The sequence below is a fragment of the Orycteropus afer genome, unplaced genomic scaffold (assembly GCF_000298275.1).
Source record: "Orycteropus afer afer isolate SDZICR_OR568_19922 unplaced genomic scaffold, OryAfe1.0 scaffold00834, whole genome shotgun sequence".
NCBI classification, from domain to species: Eukaryota; Metazoa; Chordata; class Mammalia; order Tubulidentata; family Orycteropodidae; genus Orycteropus; species Orycteropus afer.
In genome coordinates this window covers 88,890-100,220 of record NW_006922421.1, presented here as the reverse complement: position 1 = coordinate 100,220, position 11,331 = coordinate 88,890, and the positions used below count along the sequence as shown (strand labels likewise).

Here is an 11,331-nt window from a genome sequence, read left to right as displayed (position 1 = left end):
AAAAAAAAAAAAAAGGCATTGACCCATGTCACTTTAGTTTTGTGTATTTCACTGTACATAAATTTTATTTCAATAAAATGCATTTAAAAAAAAGAAGAAGAATTGGTAGATGATCATCCATTTCAGCAGGTGGCATATGCTCAAGAACCAATGGTACTGAAGGAAAAAGTTGAATCTGCACTGAAGGAACTGGCAAAAAACAAGGCTCCAGGAACTGACAGAATACCCATTAAGGTATTTCAACAAATGGATGCTGCCCTGAAGGCACTCACTCAGCTATGCGAAGAGATTTGGAAGACAGCTACCTGGCTGGAAGAGACAGGAAGTCAACTGACTGGAAGAGATCCATATCTGTACCCATTTCAAAGAAAGGTGATCCCACAGAATGTGGAAATTATCAAACCATATCATTGATATCACATGCAAGTAAAATCTTACTGAAGATAATTCAAAAATGGTTGCAGCAGTATATTGACAGAAAATTTCCAGAAATGCAAGCTGGAGTCAGAAAGGGATGTGGAGCGAGGGACATCAATAGTTTATGTCAGATGGATACTGGCTCAGAGCAAGGAATACAGAAAGGTGTTTACCTGTGTTTTATTGACTATGCAAAGGCATTTGATTGTGTGGATCATAACAAACTGTGGATAACATTGAGAAGACTGGGAATTCAGGAACACTTAATTATACTAATGAGGAACCTGTATGCAGACTAGGAAGCTGTTCAAACAGAACAAGGGAATACTGCATGCTTTAAAATCAGGAAAGGAGTGCATCAGGGTTGTATCTTTTCACCATACTTTTTCAATCTGTATGCTGAGAAACTAATCCGAGAGGCTGGACTATAAGAACATGGCATCAGGATTGGAGGAAGGCCCATTCACAGCCTGAGAGATGCAAATGACACAACTTTGCTTGCTGAAAGTGAGGATGACTTGGAGCACTTTCTGACAAATATTAAAGACTACAGTCTGCAGTATGGATTATACCTCAATATAAAGAAAACGAAAATCATCACAACTGGACCAATAAGCAGCATCATGATAAATGGAGAAAAGATTGAAATTGTCAAAGACTTCACATTACTCGATTCTGCAATCAATGCCAATGGAAGCAGTAGTCAGGACATCAAAAGACATATTGCATTGGGCAAATCTGTTTCAAAAGACCTCTTTCAAGCACTGAAGAACAAAGATATCTCCTTGAAGACTCAGATGTGCCTAATCCAAGCCATGGTATTTTTAATCACCTCGTATGCAAATGAGAGCCAGACAATGAGTAAGGAAGACTGAAGAAGAGCTGATGCTTTTGAGTTGTGGTGTTGGCAAAAAATGCTGAAACTACTGAGGACTGCTAAAGAACTAACAAATCTGTCCTGGACGAAGTGCAGCCAGAATGCTCCTTGGAAGCAACAATGGCCAGACTTCGTCTCACCTATTTTGGTCATGTCGTTTCAAGGGACCATTCTCTGGAAAAGGATGTTGTACTTGGTAAAGTGGGAGGTCAACGAAAAAAGGGAAGACCCTCAACCAGATGGATTGACACAGTGGCTGCAGCAATGGGCTCAGGTACAGTAGCGATTATGAGGCTGACATAGGACCAGGCAGCATTTCGTTCTGTTGTACGTAAGGTTAATATGAGTCAGAGATGACTCAATAGCACCTAACAACAACAGTAATCCAAAGGATAATTTTTATGTCATGTTTGAAAAAATAAAAATATATTCATAACTCTTATATCATTATCTTAGTGATTAAGGGCAGACATAGCACCAGGATAGGGTTGAATGGCTCTGTGTAGGTACATCCTGGCAGGTAGAGCACATTTTTACTGCCCCCTCCATTCTGGAAGCCCCTGAAGTAATAGAAAGGAGATACAAGCTAGGTACTTGGCACAAGTTTCACATACCACACAGATTTCAAAGTGAAAAGTTGAAGCTCCTCTCCAACAGAGCCTCCTTACCTTCCCATCCAACAATGACTGGAATCATACATTGAGAATGGTTTGGTGGCAATGCACAAAATCAGGCCTCTCCCTGGGTATTACCCATGGGAGCCTACTCCACATTACTCATTAACAGCCCTGCTGACTTAAAACCCTACACCTGAATACCATGCAGTCTAGAACAAAATCAGTACCAATCAGAATACTCTTTCCAGGTATCTGTATTTAAGTCTCTTTCCACTCATGTCCTTCCATGAAAAAGCCAAGGTTTTAATGCTTACTTGAGATGTATTCAGATATTCAGATGATGGTTTTACTGGGAGAATTGAAGACTATTAGAGATCTGCATTTAACTATATAGCAGAGAGATCGAAACAAATGCCCATCAACAGATGAGTGAATAACCAAATTACGGTACGTGGACACAATGCAATATATGCTACATTAAAGAACAATGAGGGATACACTAATCATCTCACAATGTGGATGAACCTGGAGGACATTATGCTGAGTGAAATAAGCCAATCACAGAAAGACAAGTACTACGTGAGCCCATTACTGTAAAAAGACAAAGAAGGGTTTGCTTGGGACACGGAACTCAACTTTGTAGGTTACTAGGGTGGGGAGGGAAAGGGAGGGACTAATTTCAGGCTAGTTGGGGCCCACATGCTGATGTGGGTAAGGGGAGGGCTATACAGAAAGGGTCTGTGACCACCATGATAACATTAAGAAATGGGAGGACGCCGAATTGTACATAGAGATAGACGACAGATGCTAATACCAACCACTGTGTCCACAATACTACATTACCATTGACACCAAACACCAGGCTACAGATAAACACAAAAACACCTGAGAGGATCAGATGGGAGTCAGTGAATAGGAGCATACTCTAGACCAAGGATAGATTCAGCTGAGGCTAATCTTACACAGACACCAGTGATACAAAATACCTGCAATCATTACAGAAACAATAGAAGACAGACAAAGAGTAATCCATCACAGACACCCAGACACTATGGGAGAGGGATCCAATGGATCTACCATCTCAGGACCATAGTACTGGGGGACACCAGACTCAACTGGCACAACAAAATACATAAAAGCCTTGTTCCACATCCTACATAGGTGAGTAGCAACTGGGGTCTTAAAAGTTTTCAAGCGGCCATCTATGATGCAGCTAACAGTCTCCTAGCATCAGAAGAGAAGAGGATTGCAAAAAAACAAACAAACAAAAAAAAACAAGGGCATTTGGAAGCAATCAGCCATAGGACACAATGGCCCTCGAGACCAGAACTAGATAGTGCCCAGCTAACAATGCCAAACACTCAGGAAAGGATCAAAGCTGGAGATCCGGGATATAGTGGGAGGGAAAACGTGGAATGAAATCCAAAAACTCAATAATGACCAGAATTACTGGTCAGAGGAAGTCTGATGAGACCCCCAATACTATGGCCCTGAATACATTCTGCACCTGGAATAAAATTCACCCCCAGGGGCTGGCTCTCAGCCCAATAGTTAACAAGATGTACATGCAGACCACTCAACCCAGGATGATGCACCCATATACTCTATGGTAATACATCCCTGAGCAATGGCCCACAGGGCACCAGAGGACCAACATTCAGGTTGAGGAAATGCAGGACAAATAGGAGTGCATAAATATGAGGGGCACAGGGGGAAGGCTACAGGGTAGGGAGGGGAGGAGACTGGGTTAGGGTTGGTCATGGTAAATGGGGAGTGAAACTAAATGTACACATAACGTTGAATGTAAAACAAGCTCTTAAAAAAAGTATCAAAAAAAATCTGCATTTAACATAAACCAAAAAACCAAACCCACTGCCATCAAGTCAATTCTGACTCACAGCGACCCCACAGATTTCCAAGGCAGTAAATCTTTATGGAAGTAGATTGCCCAGTCTTCCTTCCATGGAGTGGCTGCTGGGTTTGAACCACCAACCTTCTGGTTAGCAGTCAGATGCCTTAGGCACTGTGCCACCAGAGCTCCATTTAACATAAAGCAAGTTCTTAACCAAAAGTGGGAAAAACATTACTCTCTTCCTCCTCCATTTTTTTGGCAGGAGATCAGCACTATAATTTTAAAGTGAAAGGTTCTGCCTAAAGATCAGGGTAAAAATTTGTACTATAAGGCTAAACAACTCTGCCCAGGGCTTTAGGAGTTTATCAAGAAGTGTTTTAGAAAGAAAACTCCCTTCCTCTCCCCACCTTCACCCTCACTTGGAAACAGACCTTCTTCCTGCTTATTTAAAGGCTCCTCTGCCATGCCAACTCCAGGACTCCTGCACTCATAGGCTGGCAACACCACCTCTAGAGCACAGAAGAACTTCAGGCTTTGCATCTGAGCTGCTGCTGTATCTTCATTTTCACTTTCTTCAAGGTCAGAGAGATCCTGAAGCTGTGAGGATTTTGAATTAAAAGTTCTTAGGATCTCAATGTAGACTTCAAAATCTTTCCTTACGAGAAAAAAAAATTAAACTCCAGCAATCCCAGCTCATAGTTGAAGCGTCCGATAGTTTCAAAATTAGGTAAGAATTGCAAATGAATTTCTAGATTTGGACAATCATTTCTTCTCATATACCATACAAACACTGAAAAAAATTATGGACACTACCACCCAAGTCACTGAGATTACAGATTAATTCTAGGTGGCAGGCCAACACTCAGATTCTTCTACTTACTGCCTCATCTTTGTAACCCAGTTCAATCTATCTTTAAGTCGAGAATTTCAGGACTGAAAGTCTGCTTACTTAAAGAAAATCTACAAGGTTTACCTTAATAATTCTTTTTGACCATCCATTAAAACCGAAGTAGTAATTTGCAAGTTCTTGGCATCGAGAGCCATTTAGGGCAGGGGCCTGATGTTGAATGGCTTTATGATTGGTGCCGAGATGAACCTAAAGACACAAGAGGCAGGGCCACAGGTATCACAATCTGGCACAGACTTTATTTTGGATATACTTGAGATTTATCAGTACTGACTTCATAGAGTGGTAGTGAAGATTAACTGGGATAGAACAATGGAAGCACTAAGTTCATAGTAAGCCCTGAATAAATGTTACTCACTATTATTAAACTACAGTGCTTTTGTGTACCATTTTCAGGGCTCCTGATTAATAGAAGGTTTTCTTGACCCCCATTGGTAAACAGTGATCATGATGCAACTAAGGAAGTCCTACAGAAGCAAATTATAGCACTGAGGATGCAAAGGAAGCAAACCGTTTGTCTTTCCATTCAGAAACTCCTGCCTGAGGATGTGACCTGAAGAGTAGATGGGATGGAAAAACAAGAGAGGCAGGACCTTAATCCGTAACAAAGCCCACTCTAAGTTATTAACCTCCTCTAGAAAGGGGAGTATACATACCTCTATAAATATCAAAACAAACAAGAAACCAGTTGCCTTCACGCTAATTCCAACTCATGTGACCCAACATATGTCAGAGCAGAACTGTGCTCCACATGGTTTTCAATGGCTGATTTTTGTAAGTAGACTGTCAGGCCTTTCTTTCCAGGCATCTCTGGTGTGGCAGTTATGTTTTGTCAACGTGGCTGGGCGTGGTTGAGTGGCTGGGCAGCTGGTGGTAGTTATTCCCCATGATGAGACTGGCGATCAACTCCATGGTGGGATCTACCACAAGCAGCTAAGTAACTGCTTTGGGTATGTGGTCTGCTTCCTGTATATAAGCAGCAGCTTTGGGAATGGTCTCTATCCTACAGCACGCTTGGACCCTGCATGTAGCCATGTCGTTGTTCAGCAGCCTACTATGCTGTGCTGACCTTGGGACTTACAATGAACTTAAATTAATGGCCTGCCATGTGGTTTGGTAACATTGGGACTGTGCCTTTTTACTTGTCAACTTCGGGCTTCCCAGCCTCAGCAACCAGCAGCTGTCTGAGTGAAGAAACGCCTCTAGCTCCAGTGGGTTGGGAGCAGGAGGCAGAGCTGGACCACAAGGTTGAGGGGCTTTCACCTAGTCCCTAGAGCCTAGCACTTTGAACTTGGACTTAAAGCCTCCAAACTGTAAGCAAATAAACTCCTGTTCATTAAGGCCAGCCCATTTGTGGTGTATTTCTGTCAGAGTTGCACTAGGTAACCAGAACATCTGGGTAGACTCAAACCTCCAAATGTTTGCAGCACCCAGAGTCCTAATAAATATTACTAGGCATTAAAACACACAGAAGTTCATTTGCATTAACAAGTTCTTTGAGAAGACAAATATCTCCAGAGTGTTGACTGTATAAATAATTTATACATTGCTATGCTTGGTAAAGGAGCTCTGGTAGCGTAGTGCCTAAAGCACTTGACTGCTAACCAAAAGGCTGGCGGTTCAAACCCACCAGCCACACCTCGGAAGGAAGGTTAGGCAATCTACTTCCGTAGCGATACTGCCTCAGACACCCAAAGAGGGGTCGCTATGAGTCAGGTCCACCGTGACGTCACATAACAACATAATAGAAGAAAATGACAGAAGATTAATGCCATTATTACTTATATAGAATCCATACTGTTGTTGTTAAGTGCTGTCAAGTTGGTTCTGACTCATAGCAACCTTGTATATAACAGAATGAAACACTGCTTAGTCCCTGGCTATCCTGACAATAGTAGCTATGTTTGAGCCCACTGCTATAGCTAATTCAGCTTGTTGATGGTCTTTCTTAAATTCTATCTCCATCTGCAAAAGATCACGGGAATGGTGCAGGACTGGTGGTTTCATTCAGTTGAGTATGGGGTCACCATGAGTCTGGGGCCAACTTGACAGCAGCTAATGACAACAATATGGACTTCTTACACTATTAAATGGGAGCTCTGGTAGCGTAGTGCCTAAGGCACTGGTTTGAACCACCAGCTACTCCTCGGAAGGAAGATGGGGCAATCTACTTCCGTAGTGATACTGCCTTGGAAACCCAAGGAGGGGTCGCTATGAGTCGGGTCCGACTTGATGGCACATAGCAGCAACAACAACAACACATCATTAAATATTTCTTAAATATCTATTGTACTTTTAAGCAAAAGTATAGTGCATGAATATATTCTTATTGTAAAACTCCAAATAATACCAATAAAGTCAAAGCATGATTAATTCCTTATTGATTTGTTTATGGATCTTCCTCTATCACTGGTTTATAAGCTTAAGTCCCTGATGGAACAATATCTTACTCTTTTTCATTCCCAGGACTAAGCACAGTTCTTGACATTTAATACAGTCTGATTTGAGTGATTTGAGTGCGTGAACGAAAGAATAATTTTAAAAAATTGAAATTGGGGGCAGAGACAAGATGGCATCCTGCTAACACATTCCACCAATCCCTCTACAATAACATCCTGAAATCTGAGAGAAACAGATACAAGTAATAATCCTGGAATTCAGAGCATCAAACAAGATCAAGAATTACACTGAGTGGTGACTGGAAAAAGAAATGGAGCAAGACTAGTGTCTGGGAAGGGAGAAGAGGCCAGACCATGTGAAACAGGGACATCCTGAATAGAGACACAGATGCTGACCAGGTGTGTGTGGGAGGAACTTCACGGAATCTACTCAGTGATGACATACAGTGTAGACAGACTGGGAGAAATTCAAGGTGTGGGAGGTAGGAGAGAAATGTGCAGGGAATTGGGTCAGAGTTACAAGTGGCATAAGCAGCCACGGAGAGAGGAGAGAGTAAGAAAGGGAATCAACTCACATTGCAGAAACCAGGTCTGGGCTGGCAATGAGCCTGAGTTGAGGCAGTTGAAGAAACTGGGCTCCAGACAGTAACTTGCTCCACTGAATCTGGGCAGGAGTGGGACAAATGGGTGTGTGAACCCAGAAGGGTGACACACCCAAGCCAAGAAATCCAGATAGGAAAGACACACTCTCTGATTTAATAATCACACACCTTCCCTGAGCACAGGGATCAATACTCTTTCTGCAGCCAGACACTCAGTGAATAGTGAAGTCCAGCACTCACCAACCCCAACCCCTGGACACCTCCACCTCTAATAGCCTGAGTCAGGGGCTGAAACACGCCCACTGGGTGCCTAGAAGATTGAGAGAATTTTCTCATACTAAAACAAGAGGCACAACTCTGCCGCCTCTTCTCTCAGGGGGTTACTCACACCAACTACCTCCCATCTCTGAACTAAAAGGCCTATGTTGGGATAGTTAAAGATAGCCTCAGGGCGGCATTTCACTAGAGTTTAGACAGGAGTTGGGTCTGCCCAGAAGTGTGCCAGACCCATGCTAGTGAATCAAGACTGGTGAGCCACACTCTCTGCTCCAAAAAGGAAAGCTTCTCTGGGAATAGGGGCCAAACTTCTTCCCACCACAAGCAAGTCAGAGGCCAAGGAAGTCCTCTAGCCACCCACAGCAACCCATTCCAAAGAGAAAGACCCAGAGGCTGTGGCTATCCCTCCCTCTGCATACATCACTGGTTGACCCTTCTCACACTGAGCACAACAGGCAAATACCTGCAGCTTTTTTCTACTGGAGAAACCTGCTTGTGCCAGGCTCCTTTCATCTCCACAGACACACACGCTAGTGGATCAGTGGTTTCTGCTACACTCGCTTGCTCCCCCATTGCTGCTGGCTGGCCATAATTACAAAAGTCCCTCTTACTCAGTTTCCCTTATTTTCCTCCTTCCTTCTTTCCCACTTTTTTTCCTTTTTTACCCATTTATTTCTCCTTCTTCTTCATCTTCTTATATTTTTTTCACTCTTTTATCTCCACCACCTGCCCTTTTTCTTTTTCTCTATTTTTTACCTTTCATTTTTATTCTATCATTTTCTCCACGAGGTTTTTTTTTTTTCCTTTCTTTTCTTGCCCCATCTAACAGGAGGAGGACGTTAACGCTCCACTGATCAGCCATTTCTGCTGCACCAACCACCTCACCCAACAAACAAGCACCACTATTAACTCCTACACCACTGGATCAAAAACACACAATGGACAATACCTGCTCATTCCAACTGCAGCTATTCTTCACATCAAAAAAAGACCTGCACCCATATTCCCATCAATTATTCCACCAATCCAGAGATAAATGGGGAGCACCTCAGTGCTGCCAAGTTAACAGTCAAAGAAGCACACCTGCTGTGCTGAAACAAACCAACACACAATCAACTAATAATAACAACTTCAAAATGTCTCAGAGACAACAGACAACTTCAATTCAAACAAACAGGACAACACTGTGGAAGGAAATAACCAAAATAAAGAAAAATCTCTCTGAGGAAGAACAGGTAATAAAACTACTTGAGAAATAAACTTTTTTTAAAAATTATGTATTTATATATATAAACCAGGAGCTCTGGTAGCATAGTGGCTAAAGCACTTGACTGCTAACCAGAAGGCTGGCGGTTCAAACCCACCAGCCACTCCTCGGAAGGAAGGCTGGGCAATCCTACTTCCGTAGTGATACTGCCTCGGAAACCCAAGGAAGGGTCGCTATGAGTCGGGGCCAACTCGACGGCACATAACAGCAACAACAACAATATATAAACCTTCCGAGAGAGCTCAATGAAACCATCAACAGAAGGAAAAAACAGATAATATTCTTGAGGAACCCAGGAAAATCATACAAGAACAAAAGGACAAAATAGACAATCAGAAATTATACAAAGACAGCAGTTAGATATCTAGAAGATGAACACAGAGAATTACACACAGAGAATGACAGAGATAGGTAACTGTTTTGGTTCTCTACTGCTGTTATAACAGAAATCCCACAAGTGGATGGCTTTAACAAACAGACATCTATTCTCTTACAAGCTCAGGAAGCTAGAAGTCTGAATTCAGAGTGCTGGTTTTAGGGACTGGGTAAAGGTCTATCAACTCTGGGCTTCACCTCTGCCTCTTGTTCCAGGCCTACTGGATCTATACGCTTCTTCTGACTCATACAGCTATTGGCCGCTAAGGCTGATGAACTCAAGGTCTGCAGGTAAAATGGCACAATCCCAAGATTAGCAGGTACCATGATAGGCTACTGGTTCAAATCCAGAAACTAGAGATGAAGACTCAGCCAAATGCAAGACCCAAATGTCCCAAAAACCTCGAGACCTTTCTCAAAGGTTTTCCATATATACTGGAAGCAGGCCAGGCCCCAATGGCAACTACTTAGCTGCTCCACCATGGAGTTAATTACACCACATCCAATCTCATCATGGGGAATAACTACATCTAGCTGCCACATCACTCAAAACCAAGGCCCAGCCAAGTTAACACACAACTTTAACTACAACAATAGCAAATTGGAAGGACAAAAGAGTAGAATCAAACTGGCTGAAGAACTCATATTCTATCCAGAAGACAAATCCCTTGACATCAGCGTATATGAAGAAAAATCAGAAAAAAATAATGAAAAGAAATGAAGGAAACCTGAGAGTTATATGGGATAATATCAAAAGAAATATCATATGCTTGATTGAGATTACAGAACAAGAGGAGGGGGGAAAAAAAAAACCTACACAGAGAATTGTTGAAGGCTTGCTAACAGAAAACTTCCCCAATATGAGATATGAAAAGATATCCATCCAAGAAGCTCAACAGAGAAAAATCACTGAAGATTTGCTAACAGCATACTTCCCCGACATCATGAGATGAAAAGATATCCATCCAAGAAACTCAACAAACTCGTACAGGACAGACACCAAGAGAAAGTCACCAACATGTATCATAATCAAACTTTCCAAACTGAAGACAAAGAAAGAATCTTATGAGCAGCTTGAGGAAAAACAGGATGTTACCTATAAAGGGAAACCAGTAAGACTAAGCTCTGATTTCTCAGCAGAAACCATGGAGACAAGGTGGCAATGGAATGATACATACAAAACCATGAAGGAAAAAACTGCCAATCAAGAATTATATATCCAAAATAAATAAATAAATAAGAAAGAAAGAATTATATATCCAGCAAAATTGTCACTCAAATATGATGGCAAAATTAGGACATGCCCAGACAAAAAAAAAAAAATTAAGGAAATTTGTAAAAACCAGACCAACACTACAAGAAATGCTTACGGGAATCCTTCCAACAGAAAACCAATAATGGAAGAAAACAACCTAAGATTAAGACACATGACACCACCACTCAGAAACCAATGGAGGGGAAAGAATTCTCAAATCTGAAAATAAGCTTACAAACCAGAAAATAGATAACCAGCGGAGTAAATCTGTAAATAATATCAACTACAAAGCAAACAGAGGGAATAAATGGTATAATTACAAAGCTTCCATATGGAGAGGAAGTCAAGATGATGACAATGTACAACAGACTTTTCCAAACTTAGGGAGATAAGAATTTACTAGAGGAAAACCAAAAAGAAAATTAATAAACCTTTTTACCAAAATAATAAAGGAAAAAACACAAGAACTCAGTAAACATGAAAGCAA

The 11,331-nt window shown here is 41.7% G+C and overlaps 1 protein-coding gene across 1 annotated transcript in view; it reads right to left on the bottom strand.

Annotated features, from left to right (window-relative positions):
- LOC103212020 (RAD52 motif-containing protein 1-like) overlaps positions 1 to 11,331 on the bottom strand; it is a 32,175-nt gene that overhangs the window by 7,398 nt on the left and 13,446 nt on the right. Inside the window, exons 3-4 of the mRNA XM_007958023.1 lie at positions 4,737 to 4,859; positions 4,195 to 4,360 (exon numbers count right to left, since the gene is read on the bottom strand). Coding sequence (XP_007956214.1) covers positions 4,195 to 4,360; positions 4,737 to 4,859 — 289 coding nt within the window. The remainder of the gene's footprint in view (positions 1 to 4,194; positions 4,361 to 4,736; positions 4,860 to 11,331) is intronic.